This window comes from Lutra lutra, chromosome 7, assembly GCF_902655055.1.
Source record: "Lutra lutra chromosome 7, mLutLut1.2, whole genome shotgun sequence".
Classification (NCBI taxonomy): Eukaryota; Metazoa; Chordata; class Mammalia; order Carnivora; family Mustelidae; genus Lutra; species Lutra lutra.
In genome coordinates this window covers 54275110-54301533 of record NC_062284.1, presented here as the reverse complement: position 1 = coordinate 54301533, position 26424 = coordinate 54275110, and the positions used below count along the sequence as shown (strand labels likewise).

At 39.0% G+C, this 26424-nt stretch overlaps 2 protein-coding genes across 5 annotated transcripts in view; one reads left to right on the top strand and one right to left on the bottom strand.

Annotated features, from left to right (window-relative positions):
• The window catches only part of LOC125104767 (formin-1-like), a 426092-nt gene that overhangs the window by 250150 nt on the left and 149518 nt on the right, over window positions 1–26424 (bottom strand). The gene's annotated exons all lie outside the window — the stretch shown is intronic.
• Window positions 4497–5344, top strand: LOC125104768 (ADP-ribosylation factor-like protein 2-binding protein). Its single transcript, XM_047737601.1, has 2 exons — window positions 4497–4628; window positions 4835–5344. Exons 1-2 carry the CDS (start codon window positions 4556–4558, stop codon window positions 5251–5253), a joined length of 492 nt encoding a protein of 163 aa, XP_047593557.1. The 5' UTR covers window positions 4497–4555; the 3' UTR covers window positions 5254–5344.

The window sequence follows — 26424 nt, the reverse complement described above, 5'->3', positions numbered from 1 at the left end:
AAGTTTCCAGCCAAGCCTACTATGTGGAGATTCATACCATTTTAGAGGTTTTAAATAATGGAGATGGAGTCTCACTCACCAATATAGACAGAAAAGGGCTTAGGGAAGAGGATAAATGGGGGGGGGGTGGCGGAGATGATCAAGGTATGTATCCCCTTTAATACTCAGCAATTGAGTTTTTATGTCCTGAGGTAATGGTATAAAATAGGTACAAAGGTCAGCGAATTCATGGCTATGTGTCTTTGACTTTACCCCGATGCACAAGGTAAATATTCAGGGCCAGGCCCCATGTGACAAACAGCCGACCATGGGGACAACATCCATTCAATCAAATTCTAGCAGCCGGTGCTAGGTAACTAGCCTTTTCATGGTCACCCTTATTTTCCATCCTGTTAAAGGGGAAATGCTAAACAGTTTAGAACTCCAGGAACATAAGCTCCCTAAAACGTATGTTTCCCTTTCCATCCGTGTACCCTTTAAAAGCCATGAAACATATCTTCCTTAGAGGCACGCACTTGTCAGAATAAAATTTAGGTTATGGCTGAAAGTACGCCATGACTGCCATTAGGTGGCAGTCACGATACTTCATATTTAAACTTGAAACTTGCTACCAGTGACACAGTAACACCTGAAGGGTTCCGTAGGGATGGGGAGGTGGGGAGAGAGGAGGGTGGACCAGACCTATGAAATGAACACTTTTCTTTACTATGAAAGATAGACTAGTGTGGATGTGGTAACGGTAAGAGACAAATTGGAACAACTAAGGGATATTTCCACCTTCGTTTCAAAAAAGTTAAGTGACCCAATAGACATCCAGTTGTTATAGGTTCACATTTTTTACTCCCTCCTAAACCTGCTTAATAATGAAATCTAAAATATAAAGTAAGAAAGTTAGAAGTCACCAGCAAGAAGCAAAAGAGAATAACATTCCGGAGAAACAGAAATGGGACAGAAGAGCCAAGCGGTGCTTTGGACCCAAAGCTCTGGGCCTGCTGTGCCCCAGTTCCAGCCTGGAGTTAAGTTTCTACCAAGGAACCAGGGTTGGGGGGTTGCTGAAAGGGCCCCCTGTGGGGCAGAAAACCAGGGCTAGGCTTGCTGCTACGAAAAAAGAAAAAAGGAGAGGGGCGTCTAGGTGGCAATGCTGGTTACAGGTCTTACTCTTGGTTTCTGCTTGGGTGCTGATCTCAGGGTGCTGAGTTGGAGTCCCACCTCGGGCTCCGGGCTCAGCATGGAGTCTGCTTGGGATTCTCTCTTTCCTTCTCCCTCTGGCCCTCCTCACTATGTTCGGGCCCTCTCTCAAGTAAATAAATCTTTAAGGAAAAAAAGGAAAGGAAAGAAAAAAGGAGAGAGGAGGGGTTCCCAGATAAAGGGAATAAGTAGGAAGTTGCTGCCAACTGCTGTCTGGGGGCCTGAACTAGAGGATACAGACAGGGATTAAGACCGTACTCCAAACCCTGCCCACTCCTGTCCCCAGTGAAGAGATATGCAACATCCCTATCACCCCTTGGACACAGAACCCCAAATACCATTGGTAAGTAAACTTAGCTTCTCATCTTGGGACTTACAAGGACCAGGTGAGACTGACTGCAAACAGACAAGTGTAAAGGGAGAGGGAAGACTTTTCTTCTTCTTCTTTTTTTTTCTTTTAAAGCAAGATCAAGACCCTTCAAACCAAGCCGCCAGTACATGTGAAGAAGGTTAAATGTCAACATAGGCAACAAGACCAAATTTTGGCATGTGAAATCACACAAAACAAATTTTAAATATTAAACATTTTACAAGCATTCTAGTCTTGTTGAGAATCTTCACCAAGATAAATAATGGCTACTGTAAACAGTGACAGCCACGGTACACTATTAAAAAAATATATATATAAATAACTAAAGAATTTATAAATATTATACATGTAAAGTATACTCATTGAGATTAAAAGTTTAAAAGCTGGATAAACTGGCATAGTGGAGGAAATAATTTGTGAATAAAAGATAACACTGAATAACTAAAAATGCAGCATGGAACAAGACAAGGATGATTAAAAAAAAGTCATAATTGAGGAACTCTGGCACTGGTACAGAGACAACAAAATAGACCATATAAAATAGGAAATAAAGCTTATAAATAGAGCCACTCACATATGGAAACTAGATGTGTGATTGGAGGGCATACTGAAACTTGTGGGGAAAGGATAGGTTACTTCTAAATTAAAATATAAGAAGTGTTCATACTTCAAACCATACACAAGAATCAGTTCCAGTGGATTAAAAATCTAAATGTGAAAAGCATAGGAGAAAAAAAAAAAACCTTGGAAGAAACTTAGAGTATATTTATGAAATTGGGGTTCGGGAAAAAAATTTCTTTAGAAGAGGAAAACATTTTTTTAAAATTTGATTGCATTAAAGTCAATAGAAAGCAATAAGCTATATATATAAATAAGACATTTACAAAGCATATGACTGATAAAAGATTGGCATCCAGGGCAAACAAGTGCCAAAAAGAAATAAGAAGAGATGCAACCAATTAAAAAAAAAAAAAAAAAGCAAATGGACAGTAAAGTCATGGAAGAGGAGCTCCAATGACTCATTCATTATTTGCTAATAAGGATAAACTCACTTGTCTTCCAGACAATGCAAATTAAAACTACAGTGGGAGACTATGTCACACACATCAGATTTGGAATTGTTTAAAAAGTCTGCTAATATTAACTCCTAGTGAGAATGGAGAATGAGAATTCCACACATTGTTGATGGGCATATTAATTGCCACAGTCACTCTAAAGATCATTTTGTCAATATTAAATTTACAGGTATACATCAATGAAAGCAAAAATTCTACCTCGCGTTCACCCCTGGCGAAGCATTCACATATGAACACAAGTGTTAAAAAGAACATTTACAAAAGCATTGTTCCTAAGCCATGAAAACTGGGAGAAATTAAATTTCTATAAACAATACAGATGAGCAAATATTGAGTGATGTATTCAAAGTGATACTGTGCAGACATTAAAATGAATGAACTAGAGCTATACATACTGACACAGGTTATCTAACAAATAATTCTGAGAGAAAAAGTTACCAAAAAATACACATGGTAGGATGCCATTTTTATAGATACATAACCATTTTATATATTGTCTGGGGATTTTATACAAGAAGTACACAGGATTAATAAATAATTTCACCTAAAGTGATGGTAAAGGGCATACAAAATGCTTCAAATGCCTTTGTAATGTTTTATCTCTTAAGTTACATAGTGGGTATAATAATGGCCTTGAAAAGGGACGCCTGGGTGGCTGAGTCTGCTAAGCATCTGCCTTTGGGTCAGGTCATGATCCCAGGGTCCTGGGACAGATTTCCATTAGGCTCCCTGCATCTCCCTCTCCTCCCTGCTCACGCCCTCTGTTGCTCTCTTTGTCTCTCTCTCTCTCTCAAATAAATAAATAAAGTCTTTAAAAAATAATCATGACCTTGAATGCAACTAACATTAAAATATATAAAATATATAAAGCAAAACCTTAAAAAATATGAAGTAAAAACTGACAGAACTAAGTAAAATAGGAGATAAGGAACATCCCTCTATCACAAATTGATAAATAAAACAAATAAAAACACAAACTGATACCATTAACAGCCCTGATTATATATAATGCAGAACCCAACAAATCGACTATATGCATCCTTTTTAGGCAGATATATTTGCAAAAATTGATGATTCATACTGAAAATGTCTTTAAAAATTTCTAAGTAATGCTATCATACAGACCATGTTTCCTTTCTATAATGTAATTAAAAACAAAAAAAGGATAGACTAAAAATAAACTCAAAAATTAGCAAAGCTAGTTCAGTAATTTGTGAAAATAAATCATGCAACTACGCAAAGTTTATTCTAAGGTTGCAAGAGGTATATATCTGAAAATTTATCAGTAATATCTACCACAATATACTAAAGGAAAAAAACCATATCTCAAAATCTCAAAACAATACAGAATGACACAGTAACATATCTTAATAAAGCTCAACATTCATTCTTGATTTTAAAAGGAAAAAACAATAACTCTTCATTAATTTAGAATATAAGGGAATCAAATTCATTATATCTATCAAGAATTTTTGGCAAACTTCAAATGTAATAATGAAAACTTCCAGAAGCAAGATTAAGAAGGCCCATTGTCACCGTTATTTCCCTACATTATGCTAGAGGTCGGGGACAAGGAAGAAAGAAATGGGATGTAAGAATTAGAAAGGAAGAGACAAAACTGGTATAATTTACAATAATTGTCAAAATTTAGCTACACAGAACTGACGCCCGGACCCCGCTGCGGCCGCGACGCACTCTGAGAGACCTGGCTGGTTGTGAGGGCCCCGGAGGCTCGTGGCCGCTCCAGGGGAGCCTGAGGCCCGGGCCTCGCACGTAGGGCCTACCCTGGCTGCTCCGTGAGTGGGCGAGGCCTCCCAGATGCGGGTTGCGGCTCTACGGAGCAGAGCCGAGGCTGGGCCCGGGCCGCGGACGGGATAGGCGGGCGGGCCCGCTCGCTCTGCGGGTGGATGCGGCGGCGGCGATGGACGCCCTAGAGGAAGAGAGCTTCGCGCTGTCCTTCTCTTCCGCCTCTGATGCAGAATTTGATGCTGTAGTTGGATATTTATTTTTTTTTTAAGATTTTATTTATTTATTTGACAGAGATCACAAGTAGGCAGAGAGGCAGCCAGAGAGAGAGGAGGAAGCAGGCTCCCTGCTGAGCAGAGAGCCCGACGCGGGGCTCGATCCCAGGACCCTGGGATCATGACCTGAGCCGAAGGCAGCGGCTTTAACCCACTGAGCCACCCAGGCGCCCCTGTAGTTGGATATTTAGAGGACATTATCATGGATGATGAGTTCCAGTTATTACAGAGAAATTTCATGGACAAGTACTATCAGGAGTTTGAAGACACAGAAGAGAATAAACTCACTTACACACCTATTTTTAACGAATACATTTCTCTGGTGGAAAAGTATATTGAAGAACAGCTGCTGGAGCGGATTCCTGGATTTAACATGGCGGCTTTCACCACGACTTTACAGCACCATAAAGATGAAGTGGCTGGTGACATATTTGACATGCTGCTCACGTTTACAGATTTTCTGGCTTTTAAAGAAATGTTTCTGGACTACAGAGCAGAAAAAGAAGGCTGGGGACTGGACTTAAGCAGTGGTTTAGTGGTGACTTCATTGTGCAAATCCTCTTCTGTGCCAGCTTCCCAGAATGACCTGCGACCCTAGGTCCCACCACCAAGCAATGGGATCTTTCTGGATGTTGCCAGCCCAGTAGATGGAAGAGGCTCTGGCTAATGTGACAGAATACATGTTAGAAAGACTGCTCTGCAACTCCTCATTAATGTTAAGTATTGATGGGTCAAGACAATGGTCTGACCCTCCTGAGACCCTGAAGCACCTTCTCGTGTTCAGTAATCCTAGCACTCCTCCCCAGGCAGACCCCTCTCAGGCCTCTCATGAGGCTCCGGCTCCCGAGCTTGGCATTGCCCTGGGGCCACTTGCCCGGCATATGTGTTGATAGGTCACCTCCAGGCCTCTTTGGCTCAACAGGCTCTGCATGTCCTCCAGGCTTTTTCTGTTGCTCACAGCCCTCTGTATTCATCACTCTCAGATCTGCAGCCTCAGTGGGCTTTTTGCCTGTGGGAGAACATATCTCTAGGCTCTTAGTCAAGCCAGCTGCCTGCCCAGCTGAGCTCTCTGCAGCTCTTCCCATTCCAGCTAGTTTGGGCTGTAGGAATCAACTGAGAGGTGTCCCTTACCTAAAGCTACATGTGGAAATCATTTCCTTGTCTTAAACTTGGCAGTCCTTGCATCACTGTCTTCTGTGGTCCTGATGTGGTCTGTTTCTAGAATTCTCTTAAGCATTTTTAGAAAAATATTTTTATAGAAAAATACTCAGGCTAACCTAGTGGATATAATCTTGGAGCTTCCAGATTACCCACTTAAAGATCAAAGTATTATATGCTGTGTGCTTTTTAGCTGTTAGTGCTATGAAAGCAAAAATGCTTTCTGCGTTGGCCTTCCTGGTCTACTGGGCACCAACGAGCATGTGCTTAATGCTGTGGAAGTAGGCTCAAAGGTCTCCCCTTCTAATAGCATGTTAAGTGTTTGTACAGGTTTGCTAAAACCCTTTCTATATAAATAAGTTTATTAGGTTCTTTGTTGGGGTAGGGTCTCTAGTTCCTTCCTCCTGTCAAAATCTCCCTACCAAGATGGTGTTCCACTGAGCGAGCTCAGCGCAAGTAGGAGAGAGCAGACAACTTCACTGGTCACATGTATGCTTTGATTTAGCACAATGTTTCATAGAAAGTACTGACCAGGAAACACAGGTGTCACATCTCTAGAAAGAAAGAACGTAGTATTTCAATTCCCTGTGTGTACCTTCTGTGTTTTTTGTAAGTAAGACTCTATACTGATCTCAGTCACCCATTCTGGTTTTCAAGTATGAGCTATATAGACTATGTGTTTTTCTGTACTGATGTGTGATGCTTATTAAATACTTTTGTACCATGAGTAAACTTGGAGGTATGTTGCAAGAAAAAAAAAAAAATTAGCTACACATTGCCTGGGAACAAATATACCAAATTGTGAACGGCATCTCCTATAGTTCTGTATTGTAATGGCCCCCATACCAACACTGGGAAAGTAGCTATCTCTAGGAAGATAAGCCAGGAAACTGGATTAAGGAGGATTATAAAAGGGGCCTCAACACTTTTTTTTTTACATTATTTTTTTTTCAGTGTTCCAAGAGTCATTGTTTATGCACCACACACCCAGTGCTGCAAGCAATACATGCCCTCCACAATACCCACCACCAGGCTCACCCATCTCCCCAACCCCTCTTCTCCAGAACCCTCAGTTTGTTTCTCAGAGTCCATGGTGTCTCATGCTTCCTCTCCCACTCTGATTTACCCCAACTCACTTTTCCTTTCCTTCTCCTAATGTCTTCCATGTTACTCCTTATGCTCCACAAGTAAGTGAAACCTAATTGACTTTCTCTGCTTAACTTATTTCACTCAGTATTATCTCCTCCAGTCCTGTTCATGTTGATGCAAAAGCTGGGTGCTCATCCTTTGTGATGGCTGAGTAATACTCCATAGTGTATATGGACTACATCTTCTTTATCCATTCGTCTGTTGAAGGGCATCTTGGCTCTTTCCACAGTTTGGCAATTGTGGCCATTGCTGCTTGAAAACTGGGGTACAGATGGCCCTTCTTCTCACTACATCTGTATCTTTGGGGTAAATACCCAGTAATGCAATTGCAGGGTCATGGGGCAGCTCTATTTTTAATTTCTTGAGGAATCTCCACACTGTTTTCCAAAGTGGCTGCACCAACTTGCATTCCCACCAATAGTGGAAGAGGGTTCCCCTTTCTCCACATCCTCTCCAACACTTGTTGTTTACTGTCTTGTTAATTTTGGCCATTCTAACTGGTGTAAGGTGGTATCTCAATGTGGTTTTGATTTGAATTTCCCTGATAACTAATAATGATGAACATTTTTTCACGTGTCTGTTAGCCATTTGTATGTCTTCTTTAAAGAAGTGTCTGTTCATGTCTTCTGCCCATTTTCTGACATAATTATCTGTTTTTGGGGTTCTACACTGGCTTTTAAAAGACTGAAGAAATTATGGCAAAATGTTTAGATACATGTTTAGATTGTATACATATATATAACTTTTCATATTTTTCTATTAGTTTGAATGATTCAGGATTCAGGATTGTCTTCTATAAATGATAGTGGCTGTCTCCAAAATTTCACAGTATAGTCCATGTGCACATAAAGCTAGTTTTAGCTTTACAGTCAGGAAAAAAAATTGCCTCCCTTAAACAGAATTGAATATACAAAGAACTAGTAAAAGGAAACACACACACACACACACACACACACACACTTCCTTTCTTTCTCTCTCTCTCTCTGTCTCTCTTTCTCCCTCTCCAGGTGGCACATATAAGCATTTGTTGACTTGATGGAAAACTTTGGGAGAAGTTCCAGCTTGTGTCTCCACTCAACTGACAGAGCCCTTTATTTAAAGCCAACAAAACGAACCTCAAGAGAGGGAGGTGAAGGTCAGTCTCTGGAGAGGCAGGTGAAAGCCAGCCAGCTTTAACTTGATTGAGAGTGGAATTTTCTAGTAAACCAGGCCAGACAAGTACCCAGGGGGCCAGGCTACCTGCCCAGGTTTCTAAGGGAGACCAGGCACTTGCGTCTCCCAAATGGTGGAAAAGTACTCAAATACATCACATTGCACCTGCCACAGGGCTTACTGCCTGGAAGGGTCTTAACTCACATCGCTTCTACCATTCAGAATTTGAGCACTGATATGGGGGGGGTTGTTCTTTTCAAAGCCTACATCTCTCAGTCCTAACACCAAAGATGGGAAAACCTATCAGACACACAGGAGAACAGCAGAGTAAGAGTTTGGGTTGGACAGCTCAGTCGCAAGTTCTCTGCAGGAATATGGTGACAGGCAAGGTCACATCAAGGAGACCCAGCCCAGGAAAACTAGAGAGTGCTCTGGTCCTCCATCCAGCCCCACCTCCATGGAGTTGCCAAATTTAGAAAATAAAAATACAGGATACTCAGATGTGAACTTCAGATAAACAACAGATAGCTTTTTTAAGGGTCTCATGTAACATTTAAGACCTATTTATACTAAGGAATTATTCACTGTTTTTCTGAAGTTCACATTTAACTGGACAACCTATATTTTACCTGGAGACCCTACTTGAGGATTTCTAAGCACTCTTAATGGGAACTGCTTTCAAAAGGCCAGGAATATATAACTATTGGGAGAATGTGTGTGCACACGAGTGGAAACTGGCATGCTAGCCTTGTCAACAGCCAGAAACACCGGTTCTAGAAATTTCTGTTTAGCGTGTCTTTTTAAAGATCTTCTGGGTATTGTTTTAGTTTCACAATGTTAGTTTTAGTTTTGTTTTCCCCCAAGTAATCTTATCTTTTCAGATAATTTTTCACCAAAAGTTTGATGAAGTCGATTATCATGTTTTCAAAGAAAAGAACAAAAAATAACATACTAATTAAAACATAGACAAGATATATACACAGAAATACACACATCAGCCACTTTCTCTTCTTCTAGAGACTTCGGAATACCCCTGACAACAGCCATATGAAGAGAAACCGACACTGATTCACAGGTAAGATATAGTCACTACTCAGAGGTTGTAACACACCTTGGAAAATCAGTCACGTGTAGCTGACTGCCTCTGATCTTGCTGCATTGTTACTAAAGTAAAAACCAGCAAAGATAAACAGGAGATATACCTGGCTCACTTGGAAATGCCAAAATTCTTCATCGGCCAACCAACTTAATCCCCTTACTCAGTGCTTCTCAGCTGGGCCTACGAAATAGAATCACCTAGCATGTAGGTGGCTTAAAGACTACTTATGCATGGATCCCAGCCCAGAGACAGATTTAATTGGTATGAGATACATGTTGGGCACTAGGATTAACAGCACTCCAAGTGATTCTAATATACAGCCAAGCTCAAGAACCATGGCATTTGTGAGTTTATACCCAAACAATGATGTCTGGCAAGGCTAGAAAGTGACACATATTTCTAGACTGTAAAAAGTATGCTCTTCCATTGGCTGCTACCTCCAAGCTCTCCTCTATCCAAGCTAATGAGGCCATGAAAGCTAACTCTGCTTTGAGCCACAAGCTATTATACTGGTTTGCTCTTTTCTGTGCTGTAGTTCCCCTGAAATTCTAGCATCCAGAAACAACATTCAAATGTTGGGAATACAGAGATGGGATAGCAGATGGGGAAAAAATAAGCATAAAAAAGGCAAGATCTTTTAGGCGATCCCATTTAACTGGTAAATCCCAACGTAACCTGCCAGATTATTATTTAGAAATGTGCCAGCAGGGCAGCATGAGAAGGTATCAGCTCACTTCATAGCAATGCTTAGCTCCATCTGGCAGCAAAGCTCCCCGGGGTTGCAATGCCAACACACCCTTACCCACCCTTAAAGTAGGGCTTGGTCAGGAAACACATCTTTCTTCCCCAAAGCCCCACACTGAAATTGAAGGCCAAGTCTTTTTTTTTTTTTTTTTTTTAAGATTTTTTAAAAATTTATTTATTTATTGAGAGAGCACTCACATGCGTGCACGTGCAGGCCTCCCAGCTGGGGGAGGAGCAGAGGGGAAGGGAGGGGGAGGGGGAAAGACTCTCTAACAGACTTGTGCTGAGCATGGAGCCCTACACAGGGCTCATCTCATGACCCTGAGACCACGATCCCAGCCAAAACCAAGAGTCAGAGGCTGAGCCAACTGAACCACCCAGGCATCCCAAGGCCAAGTCCTGACTAACTTTTACAGAAATAAGACATTCCTTGAGTTTCTCCTCCTTCCTCTCACTAGAATGATAGGTCAAACCATAAGAAGTAATTTTCACAAATTCAAAAATAATAATAGAGAAAAAGGATAAATTTACCATCACAAAAGGTAACACGACTTCCTAGTTTTTATGACAAGTGAAAATTTTCATGATTTACCTAATGAAATGAAATGACATTGTCAGAAGTCATCTGTTTTGCAAATTAAAGCTAATTTTAAGACATATAAAATTTGAATCATTAAAATCACAGAATCTTATAGATGCTTAGAAGTCACTCACTTAAGCTAATTTTAAAAGACATATAAAATTTGAATCATTAAAATCACAGAATCTTATAGATGCTTAGAAGTCACTCACTTAAGCTAATTTTAAAAGACATATAAAATTTGAATCATTAAAATCACAGAATCTTAAAGATAGACTCTTAGAAGTCACTTAAGCTAGCCCCCCTCCCTCAAAGTACATAGGAAGAAACTAATACCCAAGTAAAATGACTCACTTACTGTAAGGCATAGAGAATCTCAATCAGCAGGCAAAAACACATTTTATGATTGAGGGAGGAACAAAAACAGTCACATTGCTATTCAGGAGAACACAGGTTTCCTGACCTTTTTTTAAGATTTTTATTTATTTCTTTATTTATTTGAGAGAGAGAGCAAGAGTGCCTAAGCAGGGGATGGGGGGGCAGCAGGCAGAGGGAGAAGCTGGCTCCCCACCAAGCAAGAAACCCGATGTGGGGTTCGATCCCAGGACCGCAAGATCATAACCCTAGTCAAAGGCAGACGCTTAACTGACTGAGCCACCCAGGCGCCCCTTTCCTGACTACTTCTAATATCTTCCTACCATACATTGAAGCCTAATTATGACTTGGAAATGAGGTCAAACATTCAGAATAAAGGCAGAGGAAAAGAACCAGAGGTTATGAAGGAGGTGGAAAATATTTGCAGCAGCAGCAACTGTGAACAGAAGAGCACAGACCAGGAACACGTATCAGAGCTACTGGACATCATGGAGGTCCTGCTTGTCATCAGAGACCACAGTCATAGTGGCAGAGCCTGGACAGTCAGTTGTATCCTTTCCTTCAACAGCTTCTGCAGTCCAAGTAGAGGTAGGAAGAAACAAATATGTGAATCTCTCCAGGGCCGGGGTTTAGTCAGATGCGTGCTATTAAAGGTGATTGAAAGGAATCAAGGACATCACCAAGAATGTGATAGAAGGGAGAGAATTTCAATGCCCTAAGAAGGAAGTGAAGGCAGGAGAGGTTGACATACATGAAGAAAGATGTTTGGAGTCAAGCCCATGAGCAAAAGAAGGGATCTGTGTTTTTGGAGATCTGAGGGAAAAGCTGGAATGACAGAAGGTACTAGACAAAAATGGAGATGTTATAATTCAGTTTCAAAATTAAATCTCTCTTGAGGAAAAATAAGGTCTAGGATATGGAGCATAGCTGACTACAGTGGCAAAGAATCCCAGTGGAAGGGAGGAGAGGCCAGGATTTGAAAAGGGTTGTCCACATGGTCATGAAAGGAAAGTAGAGGGTATGACCTGGGACGTCGAGGGATGAGCATTATAAGAAAAGCAGCCTTAAAAGTCATGTGATAATATCCCGGGAGCCCCAAAGGACTAAAAGACCACGTGACTCTTTATAGGTTGATATTCTGAGTTAATTGAATTTTTGTTTTGCTTTTAAGAGCTCTCACAGTACAAGGATAAGGACCTTGTGATACCCTTATGGGTTTAGTGGAATCATTAGGATCTGGTTGTGATTATAAAACCAAATAAATGACTTATATAGCATTTTCTGTTACCAAACCATGTTTAATGATTTACTAATACATGTATTTCCTCAAATACAAGACTCCTATCAATTCTAAGATTCATCAATATTTACACACCACTAAGAAAGAAGAAAATGCTACCCACAGTAATTGTAAAGTGTCATCAACTGTAAAATACATCATAATTTCAGAACTGGAAAATGCATACCATACATTAGGTGAAATACATTTTTAACCCACTTAATCTTCATAAAAGTTTTATGTGGGAGATTCTGTTATTATTACCCCCGCATTAGAGATAAAGAAACCAAGACACAGATTAAGTTACTTGCCTGTGTTCATAGGAATACAGCCAGGATTTGAATCCAGAAAGCCTGGTGATAGAATCCACTATTAACCCTAGCCTAGCTCAAGAGATACTCATTGAAGAGGATAAAAAAATATCATCATACACCAACCTAAGCTCTTTGCCATTACTACCAGAAGGAGCCAGCATTATGGACTATCTGTTGCTGGTACAGCCTGAGGACACGGACTTCCTTGGAGAGGAGTCACATTGCACAGAGCAGATCTGACTCAGACCTGATCCTCTCCAGGAGATCCACCCTAATTAGTGGCTTCCTGAAATCCATTGCTCATGGCACCAACTAAACAGCATCAACTCATTCTCATACATCCACAGGTTTTCTCCCTGGGGCCATGACTGTATTCACTCCTCTTCAGCAACATTGATTCTTCCCCTCTTCCAATTATCATGTGCTTCATTTCATGAAGGTGATTCCTAGAGCTACATTCATGGCTGTTCCTAATAGAGAAGCCACAGCAGAACAAGCAGCCATATGCACCCAGCCATCCAGCCATGCATTCCCTTTATAGCTCACTGCCCTAATTGCTGTGGGTACAGATGTCCTAGAAATCCAAAGTCAGGGTTGCTGTTTCCAGGTCTTATAAACATCCTACCAAGTGTTCAACCCTGCTGGAAATCAAAGAAATATTAAAAGCTCAAGATACCATTTTTGTCTCTCACTTGAAAAATGCTTTTAAATCATTAAACCTAATGTCTGAAAAGCAATGAATAGAATCATTAAGTATTGATCTCACCACTATCAACAAAAAAATTACTGCTGCTAGAACTATTGTATTAACATTTACTGACGATCTTCTATGAACTAGGCGGTGTGCTAAGCATTTTATCTTTTTCCAATCCTTAGAGGTAGATAGTACAATATTCCATTTTGTAGGACAAGGAAGCTTACTGGTTAAGAAAGAGAAATGGGTACACTTTGGGGGAGGTCAACCTAGCAATAGGCATCACTGTGATTGAGAAAACACACTGTAGATCTAGAAGGCCTGGGTTGAATTCTAGCTCTGCCACTCAGAAGTAGTGGGACCTGGGTCAAATTATTTCACCTTTGTGTCTTTATTTCCTCATCTGTAAAAAATTCCCCTTTGACAAGGTTTTTGCGAAGATGAGAGTTAATGTTTGCACAGTCCTTAGCGCAGTGCCTGGCACATAGGAATATATTTTTAGCTGTTATTCTATTATTTCATCTTGACTCTTAACTGCTAACTTTCCATTCTGCTTCACTGGCAAAACTGAAGCCAATACAAGAATTTCCACATCCTCCCACCTAGCAGCATGGATACCCACATTCTCTGCCCTTGTATCTATTACTAAAGAGGAGTTTCCACACTCCTATCAGAGCCAGCCTCTCTGCTAGTACACAAGACCTCTACCCTACTTACATGCTTAGAGATCACTCCAGCAACTCTTTCCTCATCCTACATCAAAGTTTCCCTTTCTACTGGAACTCTTTCTTTGACCTGCAAAAATGCTATTATTATTCTCATCCTAATTAAGACAAAATGAAATCTTTCTTGTAATCCCATGTAGCCCTATCAGCTACTACCCCAATTGTGTTTCTTTTGCAACAAAAATTCTCAAAAAATTGCCTATATACTGTCTCCAATTGTCATTTTCTCTTCAAGCCACTTCAATTTAGACTTTTGCTCCCTCCCCTGCCAATAACTTCCAATATCCTCTATGTTTCTAAATTCAGTGGCCAATTCTCATTCCTTTCTTTACTTGCTCTACCATTTGGCACATTCCTTCTCTCCTTGATTTTTTTTTTCCACTTAGCATGCAAGATTCCAGGATCTTCTGGTTTTTCTGCTACCTCACTAGACAGCCCCTCTCCGTTTACTTTGCTGATTCTTCCTCTTGGTTTCAATCTCTTCCTGTTGGAGTTCCCCAGGGTCACTCCTAGTTCCCCTTTTCCATCTATACTCAGCATCTCATTCAGCCTGAGTTTTAAATACCAACTTTTACATGTACAAATGACTCCCAATATATATCTACAGCTTCTCCCCATTTCCACACTCCTATCAAAATGTCTGCTAACACTTCCTTGTGCATGCCAGTGAACACCTCAAGGTTAACATCAGAAACAATGCCAAAAACACAAAATCAAAAAAAAAAACAACAACAAAAAAAAACCTAACACTTGATCTTCCCTCTACTATCCTGTTTTCTCCCCCAGCATGACAACTGGATCCTTCCATTGCTCAAGTCAAAAACCCTGACATCATCCCTGACTGTTCCTCCTCACATCCAATCTATTGGTAAATCCTGATGGTTTCATCCCAAAATAAAGCCAGAATTCCATTATTTTTTATTGCCTCCACTGCTGACCACCATAGTCCAAGCTACCATCTCCTGAGCAAGTATAATCTCTTGTCTGAATCACCATGATAACCCAGTAACTAGTCCCCTGGGTCTACCTGCCACCTCACTCCTGTCTTAGTCTGGAGTTGAACACAGCAGCCAGAGTAAGCTTTTGCAAACCACAAGATTAATTACATCCTGCTCTGCTCAAAATTCGCTACCAGTTCCCCATTCCATTCTCAGCACAGAGGCCAGGGTCCATCAGTGTCCTGCTCTGGCCAACAGAGTTGCACATAAGGGATATTTTATCTTTTTGTGTGTGTGCCATGGACCTCTTTGGCAGCTGGCAAAGTCTATGGGCCCTTTCTCAGAACAATACTTTTTTAATGTGTAAAGTAAAATACAATTGATTACAAAGGAAACCAATTCCATTGTCAATATATTTTTAAGTGTAACACAGTAACAAATGTACTCTTTTATTAGTACATTAAATAATAAGATTGAGTGGTAGGCCTAATTACCAACATAATTTTGATGTGATGTGGTGATGAACAAAACCATATTTTAAGACATCCATGACAGTTATAATGTAATGTGATGCTACCTGTGATTTCTACTGCTGACAAGGTCATAGGTTCTATTGAGTTATAGAGGTTTTTCACCTATGGTCACGATGGAAAGGAACGTTCAATTTCATTTAGATGTTATAATTAAATATAAAAATGAAATGCTTTTCTCATCCAAGTTCATAAACTCCTGAATTCTATCCCAGATCCCTTAGATGTCCTTACACCCCAGGCTAGAAAGCTTTTCTTCCAGCTGGTGGCTTAACCGCTCTAGTTACACATACCACATCATACCCATCCTGTACTTAGAGTCCTCACACTGGCCCTTCCTTCTCCAGCATTCTGTCTTTCCCTTGCCTTGTATCTTTGCTCAAACAGTGTCTTCCCAATGAGTCCTGCCCTAACCATTCTAACTAAAATTGTAACCAACCCTCCACCACAGTCCCGGTGGCTCCCTATCTGGCTTTTCTTTCCCATAGCATTTATCACCATCTAATATACTACATAATGTATCCACCATAGTTCTTTATTATCTGTATTCACTACTATTCCCACCCCCCACCCCCATGCAAGTTCTTTGAAGGCAGCAACTTTTCTGTTTTGACTCAATTGATGTACTTCGGATGCCTAAAACATGATAGGTGTATAGGAAGTTCAGGTAATACCACGGAACAATTTTATCTGAAATGCATACGTCTTTGAGTGTCTACCATGTTAAATACTTCACAACTTAAAAACACAATGTTAAGAGATTTTATCCATTCATTATTGCTGTAGATCCCCTATTAATTTCTTTCCATTCATTCCAAAGTGAATCTCCATTTCTTAGAAATATTCCTTTCTTTATCTTTAAAAGAGACAGGATCCTGTGAGCGGACAGGTCTGTCAGTTTAATAGCACAAAATATTGGTTCTGGAGCCTATTGCCAGGGTTCAAGTACTGGCTCCTCTCTTCACTAGTTTTGTAAAGCCCAAGAAAAGCATGTAACTTTTATAAGCTACAATGTTCTCCTCAGTAAAGTAAGAATTGTCTACTTCACAGTTCTATAATAAGCATTAAAATTTAATTATTTAATCCATGTATAGCATTTAGTTCACTTCTATATGTCTTGGCCGATGTAAAAAGTTCATTATTGTTATTATCAGTAAGATACAGAAATTCCCTCTTCCATTTATACCATTCATGAGTGCCTAATATGCCCTCTCTCAGAAAGGATAATTTAGAAAAGACTTCTACATTGTCAAGGCAATAGAAGCATGCTTATATTTAGATTTAGAATTTAGGAAACAAAAGAAAATCCACCCCTTTAAGACAACCAAAGCATTTTGCTCTATTTCCTTCTGTTCTTGGTCCTATATATCTTATCAGGGTTGTAACCACTCACATCTATTTTCTTAAAATGACTTTGACCTTTGCAGTAACTAATTTATTTAATTTCTGATCCATAGTAAAGTTAAGAAATAAAGTAAGACAGAAACTACACTCCTTTCTTGCTGACCTCCCAGAGACCAGTCTTAGAGTTCTGGAAGATTGGCTCATACCCTAGACACAGAAGCTGTGGACGGTTCTCCAGGGACAGCACAACAGGGCAGAATCTCTGTTCCAGGTAGAGATAGTCACCTTCCCGCTCTCCTTCAGACACCCCACGGCTGATCTGAGTGTGAGTGAGCTTCCTCTCAGCGTCTATAAAGACCAGCTGACTCCACAGGTGCAGGGGTAGCTGGGGAGGGGAGCAAGCTCTCTGAGCAGGCTTAGACGTGAGGGAAGTGTCCTTTGTAACCTTTGTCTCCAGTTATGGCCACTAAAACCAGGCAGTAAGCCACGGGGAAAGGATCTCTGCCATGCCCTCCGGAAAGACAAACACTGCTGACACGTTTTGTAGAAATGAACCTGCCACTTTCACTTGGCATTCAGAACTAAATAAATGTCAGCTATTATCATGTATATTATCATTCCTGGATCAGGTCCCATATTCTACAGTTTTAACTTGCTCACAGGTGATTTCTGATGCAGTATTTTTCAAAGTGTAAATGAGAGTGCTCTTCAAACTATTTTGCACAAGCCAACACCTGGCAACCTACACCCCCCCAACCCCCTCCACTCACCCCCCCCACTCACCTCCCACCTCCCCATCTTCCCGTCTGGTGGGACCTGTGTAATTTTCTCCAGGAAGCCCCCAACTGTTTTAAAGTTAATCCCTTGCAAGAGGAGAAAACAACCTTAACTTGACAATGGCAAAGGCCTCCAGTATCCTGTAGGTCCTCTCTAACATTCGAAAGTTCTTTTGAAAACATACCTTTTCCCCTACCCCCAACTCCCAAATATATCAACAGCAGCCCCTCACAACCCTGGGACAGCAGCTCTTTCTGCCTACAGGTCCTGTTCCCGTGCTTTAATAAAACCACCATTTTGTACCAAAGACGTCTCAAGAATTCTTTCTTGGTTGTCAGCTCTGGACCTCACCCAACCAAACCTCACCCATATTCCAAAACTACATCACACCTACTACAATTTTTCCAAAATAATAACATACCCATACATTTTGCAATTGAAACCTAGAATTTTTTGTTGTAAATTTAAACAGTTGCATAGGACAGATTCTGGGGAGTTTGTCACTATTGATATCTTAAAAATAAAGTCATTACACTTTTAATGTAGCTAATGGAATGTAATAACACCATGATTTGCCACTCAGCATTATCTATTTAAAAAGGCTGTGAACAAACTGCTTTTAACATTCAGAATTTTTATATAGTTCCTTTTAATCCTTTCAAATATTTCAATTTCTTTTGTTCCAAGAATTTATCCCAAAATTATAGTTTTATGTTTAAATGCCTATCATTTTCCAACCTCATAATGTCCATGGAATACAAACATAAAAATAATTTGATTTTTAAAAGTTTTCTGGGATCACAAGAATTTTAATTCCAAGTTTACTACTCGGCTGAGTTATCAAAATTTTATATTAATTCCCAGTACATGAAAACTGATTCATGTGATTATTAAACATTAAAATTTAATTGGAAATGTATCCCTTGATAGAATGAACAGAACAGATTATTTTGATGCTCTAAGGCTTCCCAGATACCATTTTTTGGAATTACTCTTTGATACCCTGTAGGTTTTTATTTTTATTTTTTTAATTTTAATTTTTAATTTCTTTTCAGAGTTCCAAAATTCATTGTTTATGCACCACACATAGTGCCCATGCAATATGTGCCCTCCACAATACCCACTACCGGTTTCACCCAACCTCCCACTCCCCTCCCCTCCAAAACCCTCAGTTAGTTCCTCAGTCCACAGTCTCTCATGGTTGTCTCCCCCTCCAATTTCCCCCAACTCCCTTCTCCTCTCCATCTTCCCATGTCCTCCGTGTGATACCCTGTAGGTTTTTACACTTGAGGAAGGTACAGCGAGATTTAGAATAGGTAACACTTAAAGCCTTTCCTTTAAAAAACTGGATGAAAGGATCATTTAAGAGCACTCATGAAAGCTGAGAATCTGGAAAGTAATTTGCTCAAAATTACCTATCCCCCCACTATACTCCTTAGACAGTCCTTCTATGACCCCCAGTTTGAAGACAGCTGATCCAAACTGACTGGGTATCTTGTGAAAAAGGCAGATTCATGGGGTACCAGATATCTGAATTAGTAGGTTCCCCAGACTGTCCTCCCCATCCCACCCCCACACACACTCAAGACTGAGAAAGAGTTAGTTGGGGGACAAAACAAACACATAAAATGTTAAACAATATTAAGATTTGAAAACTCAACAATAAAAGACCTATCATAAGCAGTACCTGGCTTCAGAGGAAGGAATTCAGAAAGTCTCCCAAGAGTGGGAGTCAAAGGCTTTCTGAAGGAAGCAACACTGCGGGGGATGGGGGGACCCACGGAGACATGAGGTAGAATTTGAAAGACAAAAGACAAAAAGGTGAAGTTAAACAGTTTACCAAGTTTGAAAGCTATGATAGCTGTGATATGGATTTTGTTGGCAAGGAAGGAACAGTTGATGTTCTCCGAAGGTAAGTGGCTAATTATAGAGACCCTGGTGGTATGACAGTGGGTTATTTTGTCTGAGTGTTGCTTACTGTTTAAAATAGAAATAGATTGTTGAGAATATTAATTTAGGTAAATTGGTTTTATGCGACTGAATTTACGTGAGTTGGTTTCAGGCAAATTGACCTAGAGGTGAACATATTTTATCCACAAACTAGGTAACCTATAAATATAATAAAGATTAATATATGTCACTGTTAAGTCACACATTCATTCCAGGCTGAAAAAATATTTTAATTCAGATTATCTCATTTTATTCTTTTAGTAGCCCTGGAAATAAGTTTAGCAAGAGGTATAAGTCATCACTTAAAATGAAACCAAAGGGTCTACTGATTTTTATTAACTCTGATTCCTTATCACTATGTCACAAATCACTATGTCACAAATAAAGATTTTTTCAATGTATCCATTCACAAGAAGATAGAAACTATGATTGTCTTTATCATCCATTCTCTGGACCATTACAAGGAACTCCAAACTGGTCTTCCTACTTCCCCTTAGCAACCACTCACTTCCATCCCAGCTTCATAATTATCCTCACTACCTCTAGAGCAGTCTTACAGAACCCACATTTGGTCCTGTTTATCCCCTGCCTAAAACCTTTCAGTGGCTCCTCCCATAATCAACAGCCCAGGTTCCTATATAATTTCTCACCCCCAAAAATCTAGCCTCCAAGTCCATAGGCTTAACAATCCTGCATATCATTTCTTTTGTCTTATCTATCAGTCATAATAAACTACTTGCAATTCTTCAGACAAACCCTGCTCTATTCTTCCTTTGTATGTTTGGTCTACCTTGCCTCCACTGATTTATCCAACTTACTCTTCCAAATCTGCTCAGGAGGCCTATCGTAATTACTCTAGGTAGGATTGATCATACTTTTCTATGTGGTCTACTATAAGCATTATAAATACATAATATATTATACATACATAATGTATATGTTTATATTCCTCAGTAAGAGCATAGAAGATTATAACAATCTTACAAATTGTTGTACTCATTTGTGTACATTTCACCTCTCTACCACCCCGCTCTGTCACCTACCTTCTGCCCCTCCACCAGAAAAGGAAAAAAAAAAAAAAAGAAGAAACATGAGTTGATTGAATGCAAGGATCTTGTCTTATTCACCTTTGTATTCTAAACACTTATCATATTTACCAGTACATGGTAGATGCTCAGTAAACATTTGCTAAATGAATATATTATTATTTGTACTTGTGCAATTAATACCACCAATGAATTCAACACTAATAATGTGCTCGATGTTACTAAAAATGAGTTAGATATAATCTAAGAGCATCAGTAACTCTGATGTCATAGCCATTTACCTGCACCTTCTAAGATTACAACACAAGATGGAATATGTGTTCTAACGAAGTCAAGAGAAATCCCCTAGGAGTCATCCTAGCCATGCCATGTACCTCAACACACAATAGCAGCTTTTTTCAAAGTTCCCTTCTACTTATCTTGATTGGTGGTACACTGAAGAAGAAATTCTAACATTTAGGAAAAGATAACATCAGAATAAAACAAGGGGCAGATCATCTGGAAACCATTTGGTTGTTATTTCTATTGTAACAAATCTAGAGCTTTGTTGCAGTCACCATATACTTTGCTGTTTAAAATGTAGGAAATGTCTCCATATTTCCTTTTAGTTTTCTTTCTCACAATTTAACAGAATTCATTATTTTTGGCTATGACTTTCTTATTTAAAAAAACCAGCAAACCACCAAACCAAATAACAAAACAGGATAATCTTAAGAATACTGAAATAGTTCTACACTAACAAATCTAAAATGTAATCACTAGATAAAGAAACTCACACAAATCAAATGTGCGTTTCAATAAATATGCCCCTGAATTTAAACAGCAATTTCAAATCACTGTTTGTGATATTAACTTAGAAACCCCAGTCTATAAAGAATGTTCCTTAACTTGATAAAGGTTATTGACCAAAAATCTGTGACAAACATAATGCTTAACTGTAAACATTAGAAGGAAGCCTAAAAAATCAGGAATAATACAACAATGCCTACTATTCACTACTTATCCAGCTTTGTTTTGGAGGTCATAGACAGTAGAAAATGACTAGGAAAAAAGTTAGGTAGCAACCTGTGTTTTATTTTCTACTGTTAAAAACTTGATTGAAAATGGGCAGGGGATTTGAATGGACATTTCCCCAAAGAAGATACACAAGTGACTAGTTGACACAGGAAGACTCTGATCATTAGAGAAATGCAAATCAAAGCTACAGTGAGATACTACTTCACACCAATCAGAGTGGCTACTATTAAAAAACAAGGAAAAAACCCAGATGATAGCAAGTGCTGGCAAGAATGTGGGGAAACCAGAACACCTGTGTACTGTTGGAAGAAATGCAGAGCAACGCAACAGTTGTGGAAAACAGTATGGAGGTTCCGCAAAAAATAACAGAATTACCATATGATCCAGCAATTCCACTTCTGGGTATAGACCCAAAAGAATTGAAACCAGGATCTCAAGGAGATATTTGTACACCCATGTTCATAACAGTATTATTCACAAGAGCCAAAAAGTGGAAGCAACCCAATTGCCCATCAATGTATGAATGATCAACAAAATGCAGTATGTACATACAAGGGACTATTATTCGGCCCTAAAAAGGAAACTCTGATATGCGTTACAACATAGATGAATCTTGAGAACATTATGCTAAGTTAAAAAAGCTAGTCACAAAAGACACACACTGTATGGTTGCACCTACAGGGTAATTAGTCAAATTCATTAAAACGGAAAGTAGAATGGTGGCTGCCAGAGTCTGAGGGAAGGGGGGAAATGGGGAGTGGTGTTTTGGGTATAGTTTCAGTTTTGCAGGATGAAAAAGCTCTCGAGATCCACTGTACAACATGAATATACTTAACACTATTGAACTCTACTTAAAAATGGTTAATGCCGGGCGCCTGGGTGGCTCAGTGGGTTAAGCCTCTGCCTTCGGCTCAGGTCATGATCTCAGGGTCCTGGGATCGAGGCCCGCATCGGGCTCTCTGCTCAGCGGGGAGCCTGCTTTCTCCTCTCTCTATGCCTGCCTCTCTGCATACTTGTGATCTCTCTCTCTGTTTCAAATAAATAAATAAAATCTTTAAAAAAAAATGGTTAAAAAAAAATGGTTAATGCCTATATATCTATTATGCAAACCATTATATGCTACATAGACAAAGTGTGAAAAAATCCTTTTGAATGAATAAAATGATAAAAAGTTTTTAATGGATAAGATAGTAAATTTTATGTTATGTATATTTTACAATTAAAAAAACACAAATTGTCATGATTTCTCTACCAAAAAAAAAAAATTCAAGGCTCTCAACCAAAAAACTAGGAGATCCAAGACAAGTATAAAGTTAGAATTAGAAACATGGAAATCACTTTGTTATACCAACAAAACCAATATTAAAATGTAATGAAAAATGGATCCCACTTATTACCAAATACACAGAAATTTCAATGTGCACAAGCTATAAGAAAACTGTACAACTTTACTGATGAAAATAAAAGAAATCCTGAATAGGATCAAGAGATACAGTGTGTTCCTGGGTAGGAAGCCTATTATGAAGTGCCCTAATATTGATCTATACTGGAATATAATTAAACATAATAATGTAATATAAAATTCCAATTGGATCATTTCATAGATCTTGAGAAACTGACTTTCAAGGTCACATACAAGAGTGTATGTATACACATATCCAAACAAAATTTAGATGGAAAAAAAAGAATTAAGGTGATTTGAAATTGCTAGTAATTAAATAACTTTAAAACTACACCAACTGCAAAGACATAAAAATTGGCACAAGGACTAGATAAGCAAAATAACAAAAAATATTAAAGGATTAGAAATAGGTGACTATACAGAAAGGAATTTACATATGTGAGAATGGGCACTCCACAACCACAGAACAATAACTATTTATTAAATGGTATTGGAGCAAGTAATTATCAATCTGGAAAAAACAAAACTAAAAGCAGCTTATATTTTGGCTGTGTACTGTGCTAAGGCCTTTATTTTTTAAGATTTTATTTATTTATTTGATAGAGAGTGCAAGTGCATAAGCAGGGGGAGTAGCAGAGGAAGGGGGAGAAGCTGTCTCCCCGCCAAGCAGGGAGCCTGAAGCAGGGCTTGAACTCAGGACCCTGGGATCATGACCTGAGCCAAAGGTAGATATTTAACCAACTGAGCCACCCAGGTGCCCCGAAAAAAATTTTTTTAAAGTGATCTCTACAAACCAATGTGGGGCTTGAACTCTTGACCTCGAGATCAAGAGTAGTGTGCTCCACTGACTCCACCCTTAACACCTAAGGTCTTTAAATGCATTAGTTCACTGGGGCACCTGAGTAGCTCAGCTGGTTAAGCATCTGCCTTTGGCTTAGGTGATGACTCAGGGTCCTGGATGGAGCCCTGCCTCAGGTTCCCTGCTTGGCAGTGAATCTGCTTCTCCCTCTCCTTCTTCCTCTCTGATCTTTCTTGTTCTCTCTCAAATAAACAAATAAAACCTTAAAAAAAAAAAAAAAAACACCACACCTTTCTCTAAATGCATTAGTTCATTGACTACTAAACAGTTTATAAAACACACACACACAAAGACACTAAGGCATAAATAGGTAATTAGCTTGCCTAGTTTGCCCAGTAAAGGTAATTAACTTGCTTCAGTAATTGCTAAAGCCTAAAATTCAACCCCATGACATTAGATTCCACAGCCCAAGCTTCCTAATCATTACAGCACATGGCTAGGCTGGACACAAAAACAAATTCTAGATTAAAAAAATATATATATAGGGGCGCCTGAGTGGCTCAGTGGGTTAAAGCCTCCACCTTCGGCTCAGGTCATGATCCCAGGGTCCTGGGACCGAGCCCCGCATCAGGATCTCTGCTCGGCGGGGAGCCTGCTTCCTCCTCTCTCTCTGCCTGCCTCTCTTCCTACTTGTGATCTCTGTCTGTCAAATAAATAAATAAAATCTTAAAAAAAAAAAATATATATATATATATATCTACATATATGTATGTTAGCTAAAGTATACATATTGTTACAGTTTAGGTTACTGAAATCTTCCTTAAAACCATCACCAACAACAAATCCAGAAGAGAGACGACTGTAACTACATAAAACATAAAATTTCCATATAACAAAAGATGACACAAGGTAAACAATGTGGAATCCTGGAGACTATGACTGCAATACATACAACAGTCAAGAGACTAATTCCTTTAATATATAAAAAGAGCTCCTACAAACCAGTAAGCATAAAGACCAATCACCCAATTTACAAGAGGGAAAAGAAGAGCAGAAAGTCACAAAAGATACAATGAAAAGATATCCAGCTATTCTAGTATTAGAGAAATACAAATTAAAAACAATATTATGAATTTTTTAAAGATTTTTAAAATTTATTTGACAAAGAGAGAGAAAGAGACAGACAGCAAGAGAGGGAACACAAGCAGGGGGAGTGGGAGAGGGAGAAGCAGGTTTCCGCTGTGCAGGGAGCCTGATTCGGGGCTCGATCCCAGGACCCCGAGATCATGACATGAGCTGAAGGCAGATGTTTAATGACTGAGCCACTCAGGCGCCCCAATACTATGCATTTTTAACACCAGGTTGGCAAAAATTAAATGAATATTGGTAAAGTGTGAATAACGGACATTCTTATTTAATTATTTATTTATTTAATATTTACTTAATTATTTAAATATTATTAAACACATTAATATATATAAATATATATTAAATACTTAAATTACTTAAGTATTTAATTAGTATTTTATTAGTATTATATTAATTAGTATTTAATTCATATTTAATTTATTTAATTAGTATTGATTGATTAAATATTTTACAAGGGCAATCGCATCCTACCTACCAGTGTTTGAAAGGTGAGACTTTCTGACACAGCAATTCTACTTCTATCCTATCAAAGCACTCATGGGTGTGCACAACATAGATGCAAAGAAGACTTCATGAAATTGTTGTACAACAGTGCAAGATTCTAAGTAATAAAAAGATCAGGAGGAGAATAGTTCACTAAGTTACAATTTTACTGACTACTCTGTAGCCATTAAAAGAAAATGTGGTAGAATGAAAACGGCTCTGAATGTACTATCATGGAAAAATCTCTATTTTTCCAAAATAAAAACAGCCACGTGGCAGCAAGTTAGCAAGATACAAAGTTGAATACAAGGTCAATGAGTGAGAGAGTTTCTAACAAAAAAGTCAGAAAGTGGAATTTTTTAAAACATATACTCAACTGCATCAAAAATTTGAGAATACTTAGGAATAAATTTGAGTTTAAATGAAATTGTGTAAAACCCCTACAAGTAAAACTGTAACACTGAGCAAAATTAGAGAAGACTATATTCAAGTAAGTATTTTTATCATGGAAAGAGATTTATGGAATTAAAAACTCAGTATTGGAAAGAGGTCAATGTTATCAAAACCATGTCAAATTTGATAAACATTCTAAAATGCATATGGAAATACAAAGAGCTGAGAATGACCAAAGTAAGAGGACATACCTGCAGATCATCACTTATTACAAATTTATAGTCATTAACACAGTGTTCAACTGTTACAAGGTTAGATAAGCTTAGAGAATGGTGGAACAGAATAAAGAGCTGATGTGGTTGGGGAAGGTGGTTTTTTCAGGAAAAACTTTAAGATAATTTGGGTATGGAAAAAACAGACTTGATGCCCCTCCTTCAACACATACACAAAAATTAATGCCCAGAATATTGTAGGTCTAAATGACAAATGAAGAGCACTACTGTCTTTCAAAAATAAGTTAAGAGAATATTTTCGTGACGGAGTTAGGGGAAGATTACTTTAAGGTGGTTTGTAAAAAGGCCCCATTAAGAAAGGGAAAAAGATGGGCGCCTGGGTGGCTCAGTGGGTTAAGCCACTGCCTTCGGCTCAGGTCATGATCTCAGGGTCCTGGGA

What these genes read in the sequence shown, in the direction of transcription:
- LOC125104768 (XM_047737601.1), top strand. Translation starts at nt 4,556, where the DNA reads ATGGACGCCCTAGAGGAAGAGAGCTTCGCGCTGTCCTTCTCTTCCGCC. An exon ending in TGCAGAATTTGATGCTGTAG is followed by an intron (nt 4,629 to 4,834) that starts TTGGATATTTAT and finishes GCGCCCCTGTAG; the next exon opens with TTGGATATTTAGAGGACATT.